Here is a 22,131-nt window from a genome sequence, read left to right on the forward strand (position 1 = left end):
CGTAAGCATTGTATTACCATGCGATGCGGGTGGAATCCCGCTTCGGTAAATGCAAGCCGCGTGCTTACACCGTTCGCACACCGCGAGACGAGCCACGCGTCCTTCGGCTCGTGCAACATCTAAATTCGTGACGTCGTTAGCTACTTGGCTGATTAGCTCCCCTCTCAAATGAATAATGAATTAATTTCATTCGATGGTTTTCATTTCCCTTCCCGCTTCTCTCTCCCGAGCCACCGAACCCCTGTTCGTTTTCTCCCTCTCCTACCGGCGGCGACGAAGGGCATCACCGCCGACAATGAAGAGCATCACCGGAGACTGTTAACACCGACGACCGGCGACAAATCTCAGGTATTGATTCTTTCTTTTTTTTTTTTTCTTTCCCAAATCACTATCTTCAAAACCAAAAACCCCTGTTCACTCTCTCCCTATCCAACCGGCGATCGACCATTGGCATCACCATCAAAAGGCCTTACTCCCTGTTGCTCCACATGTAGTAAATAGGAAATATGGCTTCTTAGTTTCTAAGTTACACTTAAGAATGTCACAAATTTGGGAACATGACTGTTTGTCTCCTACGTGATATGGAATTTATACTACCAGATACAGCATTTATGTACTTGATGTCTGATGTTATATTTTCACAGTTCCATCTTATGATTGAGCTAAAATTTCAAAAGCAAAGGAAAAAAAAGCTCTTGCTGCATGAAATAAATCTTCAAATTATGTAATGTTTTCAACCATGCTACTAAACCTTTTAAGTATTTAAAATGAAAATAAGCTAGAGAGAAAGAAGTAAGCTTAAATTAAAATTCTAAATGGCTGGCATATCCTTCCAAGTAATTATAATTTTCACTTATGTCCTAATATCTTCTTGTAAAAAGTCAATCAATCAATTACAAAGTACATATAATTGATTTATGTATATTTATATACATGTTAGCACAAACTTAAGTGATGCTACAAGACTATGGAGTTTTCAACTTTAGCACCGAAATGACTAATTCTGCTTCGCACTCAAACTCCTTCCCATTGTTTTGTTTCTAAGTTCTAAATACAACCTTCATAATCATTAATCCAACCACCACCACCCCTACCCCCCCCCAAAAAAATAATAATAATAATAAATAAATAAAATAATAATAATAATAAATAAATAAATAAATAAATCTATATGCTTAAAACAATCACTAGTTAATTACTCACCCAATAATCCAGGCTCCACCTGTTACAAATGCCACAACTGGCTTTGGCCGATTAGTGTTTTTGGGTAAATATAGATCAAGCCTGCCAAAAGAACAACCCCATAAGCTCTACACTACAGCACTCTAAGAAACAAAAAGACATGCAAGTAATTGCATCCAATGAATGTCAACAAAACAGAGAAAGGAAACTATATCTGTTTCTTGGTTGATCTCCATAAACTATACTCCTGCGAACCTGACTTGAGAAGAAACAGTAATATCCAACTGTGAATGTCTAAGAAGGTTAGTTATTATTATGCCACAAAAAGTAAAAAAGGCAATAACTATGATCTACACAAAGTCTAATATTTATCAGAGAAATAAATGTAATGATCAGTCACAAATATTAGAAAAGTTGGTGTGAGCAAGCACTAATGCATCAAAAACATTTTGGGCAATTGAGCCTCCCAAAAGCACACCTTGAATAAAACCTGGCATAAGCAGCATAGCATAAGAACTTAGGGCAATAAATCTTGTGATCCACCTATAGCCTCCCCTGAATAAAAATAAATGATGAGAAAATCTATCAAACAACAATTACAAATGACAGATCTGAAATTATCAGTTATGATAACTACTTATCTATTGTCAACAAAAAAAATACTATTTCATGACTTAATTGTTTTAAGAAATTCAACTTCAGAAGTCGGTGGAGGAATTGAAAAACTGGGCTGTGCAGAAGTGGAGAGTAAGAGGCAGTCTTAGAATCCGAAAATTCCTGACTTAATACTCCTGTTCATCTTTGTGAACGAAGAAGAAGCCAAGAGAGTTTGGGTGTCAGGGGGCAGGAATGTTGATGACGAACTTCTCCGTTTGGTACCCTGGGAGATGTCACATTTGTGTTGGAAGGGGAGATAAGGAAAGCCCTCTAGGTTCGTATTTATGGCTTCCCACTACATCTTTGGAGCCTCCAAGTGATAGAGAAAATTGGTTATCTTTGCGGAGGTTACATAGAGACTGATAACTCCAAGGATGCCAAAGATACAATTGAGTGGATACGAATCCGAGTAAAATGGCAGGTCATCCGCCAAGTTCAGTTCAGATAGTGGATGGAGACGAACTGATTTCAGTGACCTTATGGCCAAAAATCCTTCCAAAAAAATCAGGCAAACCAAAAGATTGCTCAGACACAGTGGAAGTTCAACAGGACTGGATTCGAAAAGCTCTGAAGGGGCAAGATTTTTATTCAGAGGTCGGAAGAGAGCTTAAAGGGAAAGATGTTGTGACTGAAGGGAAGATGGAGGGTTGGCCGGAGGGGTGGAGGTTGAGGGTGTAACGGTGGGAAGGGAACACATAGCGAGCGAAGGAACCTGATCGCCCCAGGTAGCACGCAGAGAGAAGAGGCTGACTTGTGGGCTGTTCAAATTTTAAATGAGGTTGCTTTAATCGAGAAGGTGGTTTCAAGGTGTGTAGACAAATTAATACAGATGGTGATGGGCGGGAGCAAGCAGGTGGGCCGAAGAATTGTGGAAATTCAAGGGATGTGATTTCTTGTTTGGAAGATCAGACGGAAGTTCTAAGACTACCCTGCGAGACCGTAGTTACAGATGACTCACATGTTGGTTTCTCTCTAGATTGGTCAAGGGACCCCATGTGTGAACCCCAGGCTTGAGTTATCTTTGAACCAAACTCAACCCAGGTTCATGCTGGTCTAGTAACCCTTGCCCCCAATGCAAACGTGGCACCTTTGTCTCCAGGTGACTCTTCTCTCACTTCCACGAAGGAAGGAAGTACTACATCGGTGGCGGCTCGGGAGGATGCAAGACAACTTGTAGTGATTTCTTTAGTTGGTGACAATATTGGTGAGGGACAAACCCAACTACAGGAGCAAGGAAGAGCGACAGCAGGGCCATCAAGCTCCCTTTCTACAAACCTAGGGAGGACGATGGCAGTAAGTGCAGAGGTTCGGGGGGAAGCGGAGTTTTTGGAAGACTTCAATTCAAGCCCCATTGCGATGTTACCAAGTGCTTGGTCCACAATAGGAGAAGCCTCAATTGTAACAGAGCACTTCGAACCCCTTAATGGCAGGACGGGTGCCTTGGTGAACTATAGAGATCAGAACGCGGGACCTTCAACCTGGGTCATCTCAAAGCTGATGGAGTTTGGGACGTTTTTGGGTGCGTCGATGAGAGGAATGGAGGAGATCACAAAGGCATTTCTAATGGAGGTGGAAAGGAGGGTGCTAGAGGAGAAAGGCAAGAAGGGTAGAAGAACAGAGGGGGAACATTTTAGATTGGCGTGGGGTCTTAGTGATGGGGCTAGTTCCACAAGCAGGGACAGAAAGGCAGGTAGACGGAGCAGAGTGTGAAAATACCTTTCACCAAAGTTTAGTGTTTAAGTAAAATGAAGATAATCTCATGGAACATTAGAGGCCTCAATTCTGGGCATAGGAGCATGGTGGCGGGGGCACATATAAAGAAGTGGAAGGCAGACATTCTTTGTTTATAGGAAACCAAAATGGAAGCCTTGGATTCTCAGACAATAAGGAATGTTTAGGGCGAGCGTGATTGTGATTGGTTATGCATGGTTGACATTGGGTGGGATTTTGTTTTATCGTCTGTGTATGGCCTGAATGATTCTGGGCAGAACTCAACTCTGTAAAAGAGGAGTGGGATAAGCCTTGGGTGGTAGGAGGGGACTTCAACACTGTCCGCTTTGTTTATGAGAAAAAGGGAAGTACTAGACCTAACAGGGGCATGAGGGGTTTTGCCGATTTCATGGAAAGATGGGAGCTGATGAATTTACCTCTGGTAGGAGCCAAATATACCTGGACGAACAATCAGGAGGCAGCGACCTTGGTGAAATTGGATCGATTTGTTGTCTCAACTGATTGGGAATAGAACTTCCCTAACATGATCCAAGAGGAGGCCTTACCTAGACCTGTCTCAGACCATATGCCTATATGTCTGGACTGCAGCGGCTTACAGTTAAAGCCCTCTCCCTTCAGATTAGAGAGTTTTTGGCTTGAAGAGCATGGCTTCGTGGAAAAGTTACGAAGTTGGTGATCTGAAATATTAGTGGAAGGAACAGCTAGCCACATAGTCAGCAAGAAGCTTAAACTTTTGAAAGAAAAAATTAAATTTTGGAGAAAAGAGAATTTCAAGGAGAGAGAACATAAGAAAAAGAGATGCTTAGAAACAATAGTTGAGTTTGGCAGAATTGAGGAGGAGAGGCAACTCACACAGGCTGAGAAGAGAAGGATTGATGCAAAAGTGGAGTTCAATAAAGTCGCTTTCCAAGAAGAACTGAAATGGAGACAACGCTCTAAATGTTTATGGCTGAAGGAAGGTGATAACAACACAAAGTTCTTCTTCTTCCACAAAATGGCAAGTGCTAGAAGGGAAGACATTATAAAGAGGCTGGTTGTGAACGAAGAAGTGGTGGAAGAGGAGGTGAAGATCAAATACCACATAGCAGACTTCCATAAAAGGCTATATAAAGAAGAATGGCTCTCTAGGCCCAAATTGGATGGCCTTGCCTTCGACAGCTTATCCATAGAGCCAGCTAGTGAGTTGGAAAGGGTGTTTAGAGAGGAGGAGGTGTGGGAAGCAATTAAAGAAATGGAAGGGGATAAAGTGCCAGGCCCAGACGGCTTTACCATGGCTTTTTTCAAACATTGTTGGGATTTTCTGAACTCTGACATTATGAAAGTTATGGAAGATTTTCACGAGTCAGCAACCTTGGAGAGAAGCTTAAACTCAACTTTCATTACTCTATTGCCCAAGAAGAAAAGCGCTGAAGAGCTCAAGGACTACAGGCCAATTAGCTTAATTGGAAGTGTTTACAAGATAATCGCCGAAGTCCTGGCTAGGAGGCTAAAGCCTGTGTTGGCTACTGTAATCTCAGAGAACCAAGGTGCGTTCGTGGCAGGAAGATTTATGGCTGATGGGGTTTTAGTGGCAAACGAGTTGATAGATGCAAGATTGAGAGGTGGAAGGTCCGGTTTACTCTGCAAAGTGGACTTTGAGAAGGCCTATGACCATATCAATTGGCATTTTTTGGACTATACTTTGAAAAGAATGAATTTCAGCTCCAAATGGAGGAGCTGAATGAAGGTTTGCACCAACACCCCTTCGTTCCCTGTATTGGTAAATAGCGTTTCTTGCGGTCGCTTCAAGAGTTCAAGGGAACTGAGGCAGGGAGACCCTCTTTCTCCCATTCTTTTCATTTGTGTGACAAAAGCTCTGAGCAGGCTGATGAAAAGGGCCACTGCAGGGGCGTTTAAGGAAGGCTTTACAGTAGGAGAGGAAAGGATAGAGGTATCCTTGCTGCAGTGATGATACTCTCATTTTCTTTGATGCTTCTCTTGATCAGTTGAGCTATGCTATGGCTGTTCTTTGGTGGTTTGAGGTTGTGTCGGGTCTTCACATAAATTTGCACAAGAGTGAGTCGGTTGCGGTGGGGGAGGTGCAGAGCCTTCAAAGCTGGGAAGATTTGTGGGGGTGCAAAACAGGCAGTTTACCCATGAAGTACTTAGGGATGCCACTAGGTACAAATTGCAATTCCAAAGCCATGTGGGATATTATAGTGGAGAAATTTTAACAAGAGTTTGACCTCTTGGAAAGCTAAATACCTTTCTTTTGGAGGTAAAGTCACTTTATTGAAGAGTGTTCTGTCATCCATTTCTATCTTCTTGCTTTCTTGATACCCAATTCCAGTTGGAATGGCTAATGTAATTGAAAAGAAAATGAGAGATTTTTTATGAGGGTGGTGGAAGGATGAGAAGAAATATAATTTGGTTAATTAGAAAAAAGGTGTGCAAACCTAAACTTCAAGGGGGTTTGGGCATTCGGAGAGTGAAGGATATAAATACAACTTTGCTGGGAAAGTGGCCTTGGAGGTTCAGTGAGAAAAAATAAGGTTTGTGGAACGGTGCTAATTGCGAAGTATGGACAAGGCCACACAGGATGGGAGCCAGGGATGCCCAATCAGACTTATGGGTGCTCTGTGGAAAGGCATAAGGAAAACTTTTGACCCTTTTATGAAGGGTATCTGCTTCAAAATTGGCGATGGCCATCGGGTGAAATTCTGGAAAGACTCCTGGTGTGAAGGCAGGCCACTGAAAGAGTCTTTCCCTGCCTTGTCTGAGTTGGCAGTGGACAAAGAATCTTGGGTGGTAGACCACTTACAAGTTCAGAATGGGAATGTAGTCTGGACTCAAGAAACCTTAATGACTGGGAGGTGGAGGCAATGGTGGAAATGCTTCACAATATACAGCACTCAGGTGGAGATTGGGAGCACTGATAGAAGGATGTGGAAGTGGGATAAATCTGGAAGTTTGACAGTCAAATCCTTCTATAATTGCATGTCCATATCAGAGGAACAGGCCATTCCAGCAAACATCATTTGGTGCAAAAATGTGCCGTAAAAGGTAGCCTTCTTTGTGTGGACCACCTTCCTCAACAGAATCCTAACCAGGGATAACTTAACTAGGAGGGGCATGCCTTTGGAGTCCAATAATTGTGTGTTGTGCGATGGGCATGTCGAATCAGTTAACCACTTGATGTAACACTGTGATTTTGCCCACGAGATCTGGTCAAGGATTTGGAAAATGTTTGAGGTGTAAACCTGCCATCCAGAATCAGTGATGGACTTCTTACAAAGCTGGAGTGTAGCTGGTCTAACCAAAAGGGGGAAGGTAGCATGGAATATCACTCCTGCATCAGTTTTTGGTGTGTTTGGCAAGAGAGAAACTCAAGAATGTTCAAAAACAAGAGCAGCTCAGTTGATTCAGTTTTCTAGAAAATCTTGGGGAAATTGTTTTCCTGGCTGGCTATGAACAAACTTTGTAGGGAAAGAAATTTCAATTCCTTTTTTTGTATATGATAATATTTTTGTAAAGTAGAGGGTGGGGGTTTAAGGTCGCAATGGGCATTAGATGTGCATCCCCCCTTTTTTGTATAGCAGCTTGTTATACTGTTTTTGTTTTCTTAATATATTCATACCTTACTTTCTCTCAAAAAAAAAAAAAAATCCGTTATTCTCCTCTGGATACAGCTTAGGGACAGCCCTAGCCAATTTAGCTGCCATACTCATGATAATCTAACTTGAATACTAATAAAAACCATAAAAAAGATGTCTTTTGCACTATCAATATGGCAGACATGACTAATTTGAAACAATAAATATCATTATGTGTTAAATTCATTCCTTCTCTAAAGAATAAGTGGAAACATCTGCAGTTAACACAAGTACTTTTTTTTTTCGATCAGTAATCAACATCAAATTTTATTACTTGGAGAAAGAAGAGAGTACAGAAACAAGGACAACCTTGGCTACCATCAATAGAATACAGAGACAATTTAACACAAGTATTTGTTCTTGTATCTTTTTCCTTGGCAATTGTAGTTTCCTAGGTAAATAACTAAATGATATTGAGGCGAGGCAGGTTTAGTGATGGTCCCATAAGATGAGTACATAAAAGCCTAACACATGGTTTTTGCCAGTATCAAGAAACCCCTATCAACCAGCTAGACAAAGTTAAGACACAGTAGACATGATACCTCTACACATAGTTATAGTTCAAATTTGTTATTTCTCTGTCACTTTTTGATGTTGTATTGTTTAATAATTAGTTAAAATTTGATGTATGCAACAGGAAATGGATGGTATCCCCTACTCCATGCGGAAGCTGGACTTTGAACTGGATAAAGACATAGGTGTACCAGCAAACCCTTCACTAAGAACCACCTATAATTCAAATGAGGTAAAACCTTCTCTTAACATAAGTGAACCATCCAAACCAAATGATGACTTGCCTACATCTAAAGAAACTGTATGCGTGGATACAAGCATACAAAATAAACTTAAGGAAAAATTAAGTCTCATTCCTGAAAAATGGACCCCGAAGATTGGCATGATATTTCCAACAGTGGAGGAAGCATATGAATTTTATAACACATATGCTGGAAAGGTGGGATTCAGTATTCGGAAAGCAAGTAGGGTATCGTGCAAACGGTCTAACCAAGTAAGATATGGAAAGTTTTGTTGCTCTAGAGAAGGAAAGCGTAATGCAAGTAGGTCTTTGAATGCCAAGATTCATCGCCCAGAAACAAGATGTGGTTGTATGGCATCTATGACAATAAGCCGTGCGAAGGATGGTTATCGTGTCATTGGTTTCAATGAGACTCATAATCATATGATTGCGACCCCTACAAAATCACATATGTTGAGATCACAAAGAAGGGTTAGTGACATACAAAGTTTTGAAGCTAAAATGGCAGATGATGTGGGAATAGCTCCAAAAGCAGTTATGGAGTTAATGACAAGAGAAGCCAATGGTTGTGAAAATGTTGGGTTTACTTCTACAGATTTAAAGAATTATTTGCATTCATATCGAACTAGGAATATGGAGAAGGGGGAGGCATGTGGTATTTTGCAATATTTTGAAGATAGGCGATCACAGGATCCATCATTCGTCTATGCAATACAACTTGACCAAGCTGAGCTAGTTACAAATCTGTTTTGGGCAGATGCACAAATGATAGTGGATTATGCTCATTTTGGTGATGTGGTAAGTTTTAACACAACATATAGAATACACAAGGAGAATAGACCACTTGCAGTTTTTGAGGGAGTGAATAATTATATGCAAACAATAATTTTTGGTGCTGCATTATTATACGATGAAACCACAGCTTCATTTGAATGGTTGTTTGAGGTGTTTCTCAAAACAATGGGAGGAAAACAACCGCAAACAATTCTTACTGATGATGATGCAGCTATGGAAAATGCAATTAATTTGGTGCTACCTAAATCACATCATCGGTTATGTGTTTGGTACATGTTCCAGAATGCTGCAAATCACCTTAGCGGTGTATTTGAGGAGTTCAAGTCATTTTCGCAGGATTTTAAAAGTTGTGTATATGATTATGATGATGCTAATGAATTTGAAAATGCATGGAAGAACATGATTAATAAATATAAACTTCAAGAGAATGAATGGTTGCAAAGATTGTACAGTAAAAGGCACAAATGGGCATTAATATTTGGGCGGCAAACATTTTCTGCCAGCATGAGCACAACACAGAGTAGCGAGAGTTTGAATAGCTATCTGAAAAAATATGTCAATATTAAGTATGATCTGCCAAGGTTCCTTCAACACTTTGAGAGGGTGGTTGCTGATAGGAGATATGAAGAGTTAAAAGCTGAATTTGCAGCAACACAAAGCATCCCATTCATGGCAGCAAATATGGCAATTTTAGATTTTGCTTCTCGTGTGTATACACCACCTATTTTTGCCATGTTCCAAAATGAGGTATTGCAACAATTAAATTGTAGGATTGAAGAAGATTGTGTTGTGTCTGAAACAACAATTGAATATACAATTGGCTTGTATGGTGTGAATCGTCGATACAAGGTGACTTTTGATTCAAGAAACAATTCAGTCAGTTGCAGTTGTAAGAACTTCGAGTCTGTTGGAATCTTGTGTAGACATGCTTTGAAAATACTTGATTATAGACGTGTAGAGGTCTTGCCCTCATGCCATGTATTGAGAAGGTGGACTATTAGTGCAAAAAAATCTAAGAGTGAAGCATCACATGGGCATTTGGATCAAGCTACAAAAATGGCAATACACAAGAAAAAGCTATTTCATTTGTTCACCCAAGTAGTTAATCAAGCTGCACCCAATGATGATGCTTACAAGATGGCTATGCAAGTAGGAGAAAAGCTTTTGGAAGATGTGTCAAGGTGTATAAAGCAAGCAACTGTTGAGCAATCATCTGTAGCATTTGATGGCATCAAAGTTGTTCATGTAAGTTAGTTTTCTTCTTTCATGGTTCTAATATAATCCCTCAAAATGAAAAAATCTCTTCTAATATGTGATACAAGATTGGCAGCAGAATATTAACACCGTATTCTCACCACTCCATTGGTTCATGTATAATCATCCTGTCTCACTTGTTAATAATCTTCACATACAAGTGGTGTGTGGATTTTCTTTTTAATATAGCCATAAAATTATATATTTTCCTTCACATTATTGATTTTTTATGCATAGGCAGAAGTGTCGGGAAGAGTATTTAGTGAAACCATATCCACTAGATCTCATCCAAGTCAAGTGATAAAAAATTTCTTAGAAACTATATATTCCAATCATTTTTACAAATTTATGCAACACTAATAAACTATAATGTGCACATGCAGGAGTCATCATGGATTGGACCTTATGAAGACCAACAACTAAATAGAGGAGGGGTGTCTTAGGCTAGCATGTTGATTATCATTTACTGAAATAGATATTTTGTAAACTAAGAGGTTTAAACTTTTTGTAGTTGAATTGATAATTCTGATCTACATTTTTTCTTAAGTAGTTTGGCCTTTGTTGTGGACTCAACTCTCATGGCCTCCTGTGGAAAATAATTTTTCTGTTGTTTGCTCTGCCTTAGCTTCCCTTATAAATGTATTATTATGATTGTTATGATAATCTTCTCTGTCAATCTTGTTTGACCAGGATTTTATTGTTGGTGGGTCAACTTGAGCTCTCCGTTCCTGCTTTTAAGTCAAGGTTTTTGGCAGCTAAAGTGAAGACATCTTTCAGTTGCTTCCATATATCTGCTAATTCTCTTGCAGACAGCCTTGCAAAATCAGGAGTAGAAAGAGCTCAGCTTTAAAGGGAAACTGCTATTTAATAGCAGTTCTGGTTTGCATAGGTTTATTGTCTCCCCTTTTTAGAGTGGGTCCTGTGCAGCTTTTCTCATCTGTATCCTTTGTATATTTTACTTTCATGGTTGTTTATTTAGGCTAACAAAATGTTTTCCTCTTATCACAGACGAGTTATTGATTTAACCATGCCTCTTTTAAACTTGACATAATGTAATTTATCTAGGAAGGATGTTCACTAAATTTCCTAATTTTGTTTAGTTCTGATGAACTAGTGGTGAATAATCCAGCAACTGGTTTTTATTGTCAAAGACAATTCCGTCCATAGAAATGTACATACTTAAATCTACAGTGCATATCTATTGAATTAACTAAGATGCTGAGATGCCCAAGCATAAATAAGGGTGCATGAGGTTGGCTAGCTGATTTGGTCCCTCCTATCATTTTGGTACCTTGACAAGTAAAAAAGGAGAGACAGCAGAATTATTCAGTTGTATGCATTTGCTGGAGTTATGTTTGCCGTTGTGACAATACACGCACCACACTTGCAATACCTTATACTAAAGCTTTCTCGAAAAAATAAAGGACGATACACACAAAAACTCATGGGGGCATATAGAGAATGCTGGTCTGTTAGCTTGTTTGTTCTGTGTTAGTTGAAGAAGCAGAAGGATACATTGCTTTTCTGCTCCAATGCATCATAAAATAATCACTAATATTTCGGCAGGACTTTTCAATGTGAAAGAGGAAGAAGGGTACACTCTTAAAAGTTGTTCTTGTTGCTAAGGCTCCTGGCTCCATTTGTTTCAATGTGAAAGAGGAACAAAACTTTTCACTCTACACATTTCAACAGTTAAGCTATATTTTTGCTCCTTTTATTGTGGCAACCATTGTTGTCTTTTTTGTTTTTTCTGCCACTTTTGCATTGAAACAAATAAAGCCAAGGAGAAAGGGTGAAAGACATGGTACATAAATACTAGGTTCTGTAATGCTAGCAAGTGTCTACCTTCAACATTCTATTGGAAAAAAGAGCTACCATTTTTAGAAAACACATGGTTCCTGATCATAAATACTAGGTTCTTGGTCACAATACATTTTTAATACAACCATAAATACTAGGCTAAAAACATATTTGGAAAACACATTTCCCAACTACTAGTTCTTGAACATTTACATCACAAGAAACTCATCATAAAAATAACAAGCAAAACCCGCATCTTCTTCAACTCTTCAACAAGTAGCTGTTGAGCAGCCCTCAAAGAATCCAATGATTGTACATGTCTATCCAATTCAAATAGTAACCTATCGATCTCTTCAGCATGGGTTTTTACATGTCCTACATTTGTTGATGACGTGGCTTCATCTGAAGTAGTTGGAGAAAATGCCTATTAAAAATAGTTGAAGAACACCACTTAGACTTTTCCTGAATACATGTAAAGTTAAGTCAATGCATCTTATAATTTAAAATGTCATTATGTAAAATATACAATTAGAATAGTACTTACCATGGTACCGGGACAGCTATAAAACAACTTTTATGGGTTCAAATCTGTCTCTAATACATGGATTACACATTTATTTCCACAATCACAAATTCTTGACTTATATTTTAATTTCTTATAAAATGTACTCTGAGATGTCGATTGGGAACTAATTTCTGCACTAATATCATAAAACCCATTATCAAAAACAAGTTTTCTTACTTCTTTTTTCCACATCTCAGCATGCAACCAAAATTAATTGGGTTTTATCAACAAATTGGCGCACCAAAAACCAAAGGATTGGACAACCTTAACCTTATGATTCTCTCTCTCTCTCTATATATATATGATTTGTATTAATATGTTAATATGAGGAGAGTGAGAGACCCTCAAACTCCATGTATAAAAGATTCTTTACAACTGTATCAAAAAGCTATCCCAATTCCCAAAGCCATACATGAATCTACAGACGAATCAATTAGAACTTCCCATTGTCATATCAACTAAAGTAGTACAAGAACATAAGATGATAATCAGTTCAAGCAGTTTTTTGGCTGCTTAATCTTTTATCCAGGATCCGTTCAACACTCTATCCTGAACCTCCAAACCAGAAAGTTCAAATTTCACTCAAAGAATATCTAGTTGCATTAAAACAAACAAACAAACTCACTCCCTGATGTCTGAAATTTAGAACAGCAAGCAGTCCATATAGAGAGTAACTAGACATGAAGATAAAAAGTAACAAAAAAAGTCAAACAAATAAACATCATTCAGAATTTAGAATATAGCTAATTCAGACATCCACACAAATAACCAGAGTATTAAAATACAGAAATCTAAACAACTTCATTCAGAAGTCAGGAGAGAATCGAGAGATAAATAATACAAGATTTCTTTTCCTTCTATTCCTATCTTATTCCAAAGAACAACATTAGATGGGAGGAGGGCATAACTCAACATGAAGATTACAATTAAATGGGCTTTACTCAAAGAAAATGACCGCAAGATTAACAATGGATATTACACCATGGTTCAAAGTAACAATACAACTCAATACGCGGAAACAGAATAGGAATTCTTGCTAGAATGGCACCTCTGCTGTCTAGCAGTTTGTTTTCCTTTGGGTGGAATAACACTATCTTCCATTTCTTGACAAATAAATAAAGTTGGTAGAAACGAAGTGGACTAATGACTAATGAGATGTAGGTCTAATGGCTAGAGTTGAAGAACACTAACTCAGATAAGCATCCGCACAAGTCAATAAGGAATTCAGGTTAACTGACATTTAAGAACCTAGCACAGAACAGACTAGGTTTCACTTGTTTTCTTTTTTTTTTTCATTGTTTTAACATAATTACTTAAAGATAGGAAAATAACCTTGCCAGCAGCAGCTCTTGGTCTGAAAAACATCTAGGGAAAATTCCTGATCAGTAAGTATCCTGTACTTTAGCTTGAGTGACAATTTGGTCTCTGAATTTTAAAATGCGATAATTCAGTACCCAAACTTTCAAAATGTGACAATCTAGCATCCTAACTTTCAAAGTGTGACAATCAAGTACCTTCCGTTAACCAGTCCGTTAATCAGCCATTAACTGATGTTTGAAAAGTCAAAAATGCCTTAAGAATGCCATCTAATTCTCTTTATCAATCATCCAAATATTAACAATAAAATGAACAGTCCTAAATTCTAGATTCTTCTAACCAGTCACCAAATTTTTTGAATAGAAGAGGCTAGGATTTGGGTTTGTTCAGTTTTTTGTCAATGTTTGGATGGTTGATAAAGAGAATTGGATGGCATTTGAAAGGCATTTTTGACTTTTCAAATATCACTTAACAGCTGATTAACAGACTAGTTAATGACAAGTACTGGGTTGTCATATTTTGAAAATTCGAGTACTGGATTATCACATTTTAAAAGTTTGAGTATTGTATTATTGCATTTTAAAGTTTGGGGACCAAATTATCATTTGAGCCAAAGTACAGGATAAATTTTCCCAAACATCTATTCTCTAATTATTAGCAGGGAATCACGTTTTAGCCTTTTTTTTTCCCCATGAGTACATAAACACCAACGAAATTAAATTTGAAATTAAGAGATTTTACAGAAGAAAGGGACCTATAACTTACTGAAACTTTATTAGTGGATATATTTAAAAAGAAAATACATCCAAACAGTCATGAAGTACATAAATGCTGTATTGGTAGTATAAATTCCATATCAGGTAGTAGATTAAACAGTCATGTTCTCAAATTTGTGAACATTCTTAAGTACAACTTAGAAACTAAGAAGCCATATTTCCTATTTTCTACATGTGGAGCAATAAGAGTAAGGCCTTTTGATGGTGATGCCAATGGTCGGTCACCGGTTAGATAAGAGAGAGTGAATAGGGGTTTTTAGTTTTGGAGAAAGAATCAATACCTGAGATTTATTGCTGGTCGCCAGTGATGCCCTTCGTCGCCGCCGGTAGGAGAGGGAGAAAACGAACAGGGGTTCGGTGGTTCGGGAGAGAGAGAATCGGGAAGGGAAATGAAAATCATCGAATGAAATTAATTCATTTGAGAGGAGAGCTAACAGTGTGGAATCCAGATTCAGTCGGTGCAAAGCCCGTGTCAATAGCCATTATAGCTTTGCATCGAGGATATCTCTCCATGTACGGAGATGTTTCCGATGCAAGGCGGTAAAGGCTGTTTGAACAGTATCGGCCATACATTGACCGAAGCCGATCTCAACAGTGTGAGAGCTAAACGCCATTTAGCTTGCCACGTGACGTGCGAACGGTGTGAGCCCGCGGCTTGCACTGACCGAAGCTAGATTTGAGAGATGTTTGAAGCGGGGAGACAATTTCGAGATCGCATTGGCTTTCCACACGATGCGCTTTACCCACGTCCCACAGCCGTGCATTGGGAGCATCTCGCGATCCAAATTCACGGTTGGGAATTGGGATGTGATGTAGGCGCTTTCATTTTCGTTCTCTGATAGAGTAGCCAACGACTTTTTAAATATTTAAACGGTTATGCCATTGAAGGGTCTGTACATCAATTTACATTTTAGGTGTATGCCTAGTAATATTTATTTATTTATTCATTTTGTATAACTAATTTATAATTTTAATTTGTATAGTTAATTTTTACTTACCGACCTTTTCATTTTGCTTTTGCTTTTAGTACACATGATTTGGGACTAATAACTTCTCATCTCTATAATGTTTCAAGACTTAGAAACAAGGTTTAAAGTATCTATACGCATATCATATCACCGATCTGGGAATTTCAGGGTTTTAATCAACTAAAGGGTGGCTCAGTTGGTACGTTTGCTGGATCATTCCAGCAGATATGCAGATTCGAGTCCCGTAATCACTGACTTTAAAAGAGAATTATTATTTATTAATGTGTTGTTATACAATTTCAAAATAGGAACAAAGCGGGATTTAGGCATACGACTAAATACCCAAAAAAAAAAGGGAGTTTCCGGCTTTTAAAGGTTTCAGATGTTAGAACTTCAGTTCAGAGTCGGTTTCGGAGGGCTTCTTCCTTTTGATTGAGCTGCTGCTGCATGGAAAACGTGATAGTTGGAATTGGAATCTGTTCCTCACAGAGCACCCCACGACTTGGAAAATAATAAATATAAGTACTGGAGATGTCCCTAATCTATGATTAGGACATGCTGTAACTAAGGTCGGTGTGAGGCGTGCTTTGTGAAGAGCAGATTTTGACTTGGAAAATAATGTTTGCATTTCTGATTTTCACCAAACTTCACTTCTATGTTTATTGTGTGGGGTCATTTCGAAACGCGAGAAGCTGCTGTATGAAAGCCCTCCAAGCAGGCACTTAGAGATGTAAATGGATCAGATCGGACAGGATTTGAATTTGAATCCTATTGGTAAGTCAGATCTTTGGATCTGATCCAATCCCAACTTATTTGCTTTAAAAATTAGTAAATTATTAAAATAATAATAAAACATACTAATTTAAATAGAGTAAAAATATAAATATAAATATTTTTTAATTATTTTCATCATATATATACATATTTTTTATAAAAAATATATTTATTAATAAATAAATAACATATATATATGTATTATATATTGATATTTATAAATATATAATTCTCAGATCAGGGGTGATCTGAATTCGACCAAATAAGATTGGATCTCAAATCATGATCCGATCCATTTGCGCCCCCATAGGCACTAAATTATCAGGATGAAAAAATTAAAAAAAAAAGGGTAAATATCTATCAAAACCCATGATATACAATAGACAACTTTTTGGTGTTGTGGATATTGATATATTTTTGAAGGTTGAATATTGATATTTTAAACTTTGGTTGAAACCCACTTTTGAATGGGTCCTGATTACAACATTGATTATCAGTAGCATTCATTTGCTTCTCGAAGGATCCACTGCACCTTGAACAGTGGATCCCTTGATAAGTAAATGCCATAGCCCATTCTGTTGCAAAAGTTGGTCTGATGTCTAGATTCCAATGTTCTGAAGCTTTGCCCTCGTGGCTTTCAAGTGTTCTTCGTTTGGACTCTTCTTCTGTTGCTTGCTGTAATTCAGCCATTGTTGGCTTGTCAGAGTTTGTTTAGTCTGTAGTTGTGGTGTGTCTTAGTTTGGTTTCGGTTTGTTGTGTTTTTGTTATATTAATGTTTGTTCTTCATTGTATTGTGGTTAAAAATTTGTCAATGCAAAACCACCAAATCAGCTCTATATATAGTACATATTTATTTGCATTTATACTAAAGAAGGGCGATATCCTTTATAAGACGGGGAATCTTAGAAACTAATCAGATGAATCTGAAAGTAGCGATCGGTGAAGTAAAGCCACTAAGAGGCCGAGAAAAAAGTTTTGGAGTTGGATCACTCGCAAAAATCAAGGCACTCTAAGGGTCATCTTGGTCTTTTGGATATCATTCTAAAATCTGGTTGGGCTCTATTATTTCCAATCCTTAAATTAAGTATTGCGAATCCTAGTAATTTCACCAAAATCTCCTTCCAATAATATGTGGAAAAAAATGTGTTCCATCTAAAAAGGTGATTCTTCCAATAACATTGAATGTGTATAATTTCTAATTTTTATTTGAACCTTTTGTGAAAAAAAGATAAAAAAACTGTTTTTCTAATGATGGTATGAAATTTTTGTTTGACTAAAATATCCTAAATTTTTAAATTTGTCCATTTCTAATTGCAATGACAGAAATGTAACTTGAATAACCACTTTTCCCTTTATTCAAACCCCACTCATTAGGCTACATTTGGAGACGATGCATATAGAGTGTAAATCCCAGTTCAGGGTAAATTTGCACTCTGGTTCACTTTTGCCTATGTTTGGCAACATTACATTTTTGCATTGATAAATGACAGACCAATGCATATTTACATTGATAATAAGATGTAAAAGTACATCAATGAAAAAGAAGTAAATTTGCATTCAAGTGGGCTTTTGATAAAAAAAAGCATATTCTTTATTGGAATTCGTTTTTACATCCATTACAGCTAAAAGTTTGTTTGGTAAGAAGGTAAATTTGTCGATGCAAAACTAACCCAACTTTGCAATTTATATGAATCGTTTTACACTCTATATATTTGCATCATTTCCAAACACAGCCTTAAGTCTTATATTTAAAGTTTTACTTTTCATTAACATAATCCTTTTTTAACTAGAATACCGATATTTTTTAATTTGGTCCTCTCTGATTTTGTGGGCAGAAAATGTAATTTGTACTATTACGTTTTTACTCATTCAATTCTCTCTCATTAAGTTTTATATTTAGAGTATTAACTCTTATTCTTTCATTGAATTCTATATTCATTAGACATATTAAAGAAAAATAAGTATGACAAAAAATAATTGATAATATTATTGATGATAGAAATAAAATACAAATTCAAAAAAAAAAAACTAAAAATGGAGATGATTTTATGCTTGGTGGTGAGTCAACAATTCAAATTTTTGGGTCAAATGTGCCAATCATTGATGTCATATAATAATAATAAGGGCAAATTTCTTAAAGTGCCCAGTGGTTTAGAAAATTGACTAAATCTACCCTTATTGTTTACATATTGTCTACCTTGTCTTACAATTGTCTAAAACCTTCATTGTGTTAACTTTCCGTCACACTCTGTTCGTATGTGGCGTCATGTAACTAATATATTATTTTAAATTCCTAAAATACCCTTTAGGAATACCCTATTCATCTCCTTCAACCTCTCGACCAAGCAAGACAATAGTGGCATCCTTTCCCTCTTATTTCTCTCTCCGCCACCTCTCTCGTTCTCTCTCTCTTACTCATGTTTTTTCTCGTTTTTTATCCTTCTACATTCCTGTGTTTATTTTCCCCATAATTATCTTTGAGTTTCAGACCATTGCAGTCCCCTTTCGCTATTCCCATTTTTTCTCTTCTACAACCTCTTTCTCCCACTTTTCCTAATCTACTCAACGTTACAGCAAGGAGATGCTAATGATGCAGATCGAAGCTTAAAACTATAGACAATGCATCGGATTTAATGATTTTGGTACCTTCCAACAACCTTTTTACAGTCACAGACCACGAATCCAAGAGGATAAATGGTCTTTACTTATGGTTGGGATAAGCATTGTTAATGTTGCAATGTAGCAGTTCCATCGTCCCTCCAACACCATAGAGTTAACGAAGAGATCGACTTGCAAATGAGTTCTGTGTAGGCATCTAAAATTACTTACACAAATTAAGAAGTGTTGAATTTCAATTCTCAGCTTGCCCTTGTTAAGAAAATTGAATCTAAGGCTTCAAGACTATCCTACATCTTTCCATCAGCCCTAACCATCAGTTACTAACAAAGTAATATATTGGAGCGATAATAAGACCTACTTCCTCCAAAAAAACTTCAACTAAAATCGATAACGTAAACATCTTCCTTTTCATCTACTTTTCTCAAAAACTTCAACATCCATAGTTGGGAGGGACCGAACACCAGATAGGGGCATTTAAAGAAGCCAAATAAGAACCCAAATCCCAAAAGTTTAGCATCATCAACCCCGAATACCCCCTTCTTCCAAACTCAGGTGAAGCAAGAGAAACCAACTATTTTAGCAATATTTTCCTCATGCACACAGCCAATGACCAGATGGAAAGACCAGCTGAGATGTAAAGCAAAACAACACCAGATGCAACTAAAGTACTTAGCACTGATAGACTGTTGTCTCGTGTGACCACTGACCAGAAGGATGGTTAATGCTGGCTGTTTTCCACTTAGATTATTTACAGCAACAGCCCCAAGAAGTTTACCACTCTGAGATGCAACCCATTCTCTAACTGTTGACATTGTTATCTCTCTACCAATTATAACAATTGAAAGCACCGTCAATAGCCATGGCACATCTCCAAATATAGCAGCTTCCGAAGGTCTGGTACACAGTAAGACCAGTGTTGCAGCAAGTTGTAATTCTTTTGGTGAAAAATGCAGTGGTTCTACGATAGTGGTGGAAACCAGTTCATGTCGTCTGGGTCCACCTCATTCTCATAGCCCATGCCGATGGCAAGAGGTCCTCCTTTGGATTCAAAAGAATCTAAGAGTCATTATTAGTTCAACGATGGTGGGCCCATTCCAATCATGTTATAGAGATCATTTATGTCGATGGCTCGAATTGTAATCAATTAATCCAAATTAGCTCTCCTGGGATGTTTGACCAATGGGTAAGAGCGGTTGGGCCTTAAAGTTGAGCTGTCTCAACTGCTTTGGAAGGTAAACTCGACTTTTTCAAATTTATCATGAGTTGGTTTTTATTCTAAATTTGAGGAATAGTAGAGGGCAAATTTGGCATTTCATTTTTTCACTTAGTGCTTAACAATGATGCCAATTGTTAGAAAACTTGGGGTAATTTAAGACAATATCTAAACAGTAAGAGTAGAGTTAGTCAATTTCATAAACCATAGGGGTATTTTAAGAAATTTTCCCTAATAAAAATAATAATAATAATTAAAAAATATAAAATTATAATATATACAAAAAATTGTAGAAAACATTTGGACACATCTATAATATCATATATTCATCATATTAAACAAAAATAAGTGTGACAAATAAGAATATTTTTATAGACATAAAAATTTAAAAACAATGTAAAAACTTTGAAAACATATTACTTACTATCATCACCATCATCAAAATTTCCCACGTTCAAAGCACATGCACACTTAATATATATAGTAATATGAAAAAGGGGATTCTATACCATTTATGTTATTCTCCTTGTTTTTCATCTTTTATCCCATTTTGTTGTTCTATGTTGTATGTTGTTTGGGTAGCAAAATTACAAAAGCTAGACTGAACTTTTACTATAGGCTCTGTTTGTTTTGGTGCAAACCTGAACCAAATATAAATTTTACCGGTGATTCACTTTTGCATTTGTTTGCAACTATGTTTATACTTCTTCCTAATGCAAATTATAAATATATTTTCTGTTTCATTTGCACTCGTTGGTAGTGCAAAATTCGTATCTCAAATTGGTGCAATATTTATATCACCTTCCTCATATCTCTATTCTCTCTCATGTAAGTTTGGGATCACATCATCTTGCATCATCCCTCACTCCCAAACAGATGAACCCTCCTCTTACCCCCATTTTTTTTCATATAAGGCTATATTTGGTTTATTGTTCTAGGCCTCATTCTTTTAATTCTTGCTCATTCTAGGCTAGAATGGGCAAGAATGAATTACAATTGAGTGTTTGGTTAAAATTCTTGCCATGGGGCACATTATTTTTAGAATGAAAAATCAATCCCATAACACAAAAATTGAGTAGCCTACAGTATGAAAAATAACCATGCCCCATCTTGCTCATTTTCATTCTTTGATGAAACTTTGCCTACAAAACTGCTGCCATAGATGTTTACTTTTATGAAATCACTTTTACAAAAGTACATTTATAAAAGTAAACTTATGAAAAGTACTTTTGCAAAAGTAAAGTACTTTTATGAAAGCACTTTTACAAAATCACTTTTATGAAAGCAATTTTACAAAAGTACTTTTACAAAATCACTTTTATGAAAGAACTTTTACAAAAGCATTTTTATAAAAGTACTTTTGTACACTTATGAAAGCACTTTTATAAAAGTACTTTATTAAAGCACTTTAATGGAAATACTTTTATGAAAGCACTTTTACAAAAATACTTTTATAAAAACACTTTTAAAAGAACTTTTATGGAAACACTTTTACGAAGGTACTTTTACAAAACATCTATGCCAATTGGTAAATATTAACTGTTGGAGACCTAGGCTGGCGGTTTATGAATACCAACACTTTTTTTTTTGAATAATGAAAATGAGTAACATAAGACACTTGTCAATCTTAAAAGAATTCAATTGTAGTTAAAAAAATTGTTTGGTTCATAGTAATATTTTCTCATTTTATCTATTTTTATCCATTCTTATTCATTTTAGAATTTCATTTTAGATAAAAATGAAAAAATAATAAGAATTGAACCAAACATAGCCTAAAGTAGCCACTTCATTTTACTTTCCCTATTTTTCTTCTCACAAACAAATGAGACAAAGTCAAATATTAAACAATACGGGCTTATATGTTCGGCCATTTTCAATAGTGGTTTGACAATATATAAGAGAATTGCTCTTTCAGCTACTAGGACAATTTCCTGATGAAGATAGGTGATGTGGCATTACGTGGACCTCCTTTATCCAGCCACTGAACTGCCACTGCCCACTAGGGCATGGCCTGCAAGAATCAATTCCTATGCGGTTCATCATTTCGATATGCATCTTTATTTATTAGGTGAAGTTTGGAAAGAGTATAAATAC

The 22,131-nt window shown here is 36.9% G+C and overlaps 1 protein-coding gene and 1 long non-coding RNA gene across 3 annotated transcripts; one reads left to right on the forward strand and one right to left on the reverse strand.

Moving 5' to 3' along the window:
* The first annotated feature begins 48 nt into the window (after positions 1–48).
* Positions 49–11,155, forward strand: LOC148853897 (protein FAR1-RELATED SEQUENCE 5-like). Of its 2 annotated transcripts, none has more exons than XM_088941030.1 (3): positions 49–348; positions 7,840–9,996; positions 10,696–11,155. In XM_088941030.1, the coding sequence occupies exons 1-3, from the start codon at positions 169–171 to the stop codon at positions 10,720–10,722; spliced, it is 2,364 nt and encodes a 787-aa protein (XP_088797156.1). In that variant the 5' UTR covers positions 49–168; the 3' UTR covers positions 10,723–11,155. The 2 variants fall into 2 exon arrangements, with proteins under 2 accessions (XP_088797156.1, XP_088797155.1); XM_088941029.1 differs by lacking the exon at positions 10,696–11,155 and adding an exon at positions 10,389–10,668.
* A 727-nt stretch (positions 11,156–11,882) lies between these two features.
* LOC148853898 (uncharacterized) lies at positions 11,883–15,293 on the reverse strand. The gene is made up of 2 exons (XR_016112596.1): positions 14,745–15,293; positions 11,883–12,267 (listed from the first exon to the last, which is right to left on the reverse strand). It is a non-coding gene; the product is annotated as an uncharacterized LOC148853898 (long non-coding RNA).
* Between the last annotated feature and the right edge of the window lie 6,838 nt (positions 15,294–22,131).

This window comes from Nelumbo lutea, chromosome 4 (genome assembly GCF_056320005.1).
Source record: "Nelumbo lutea isolate HS-2025 chromosome 4, American lotus-T2T, whole genome shotgun sequence".
NCBI lineage: Eukaryota > Viridiplantae > Streptophyta > Magnoliopsida > Proteales > Nelumbonaceae > Nelumbo > Nelumbo lutea.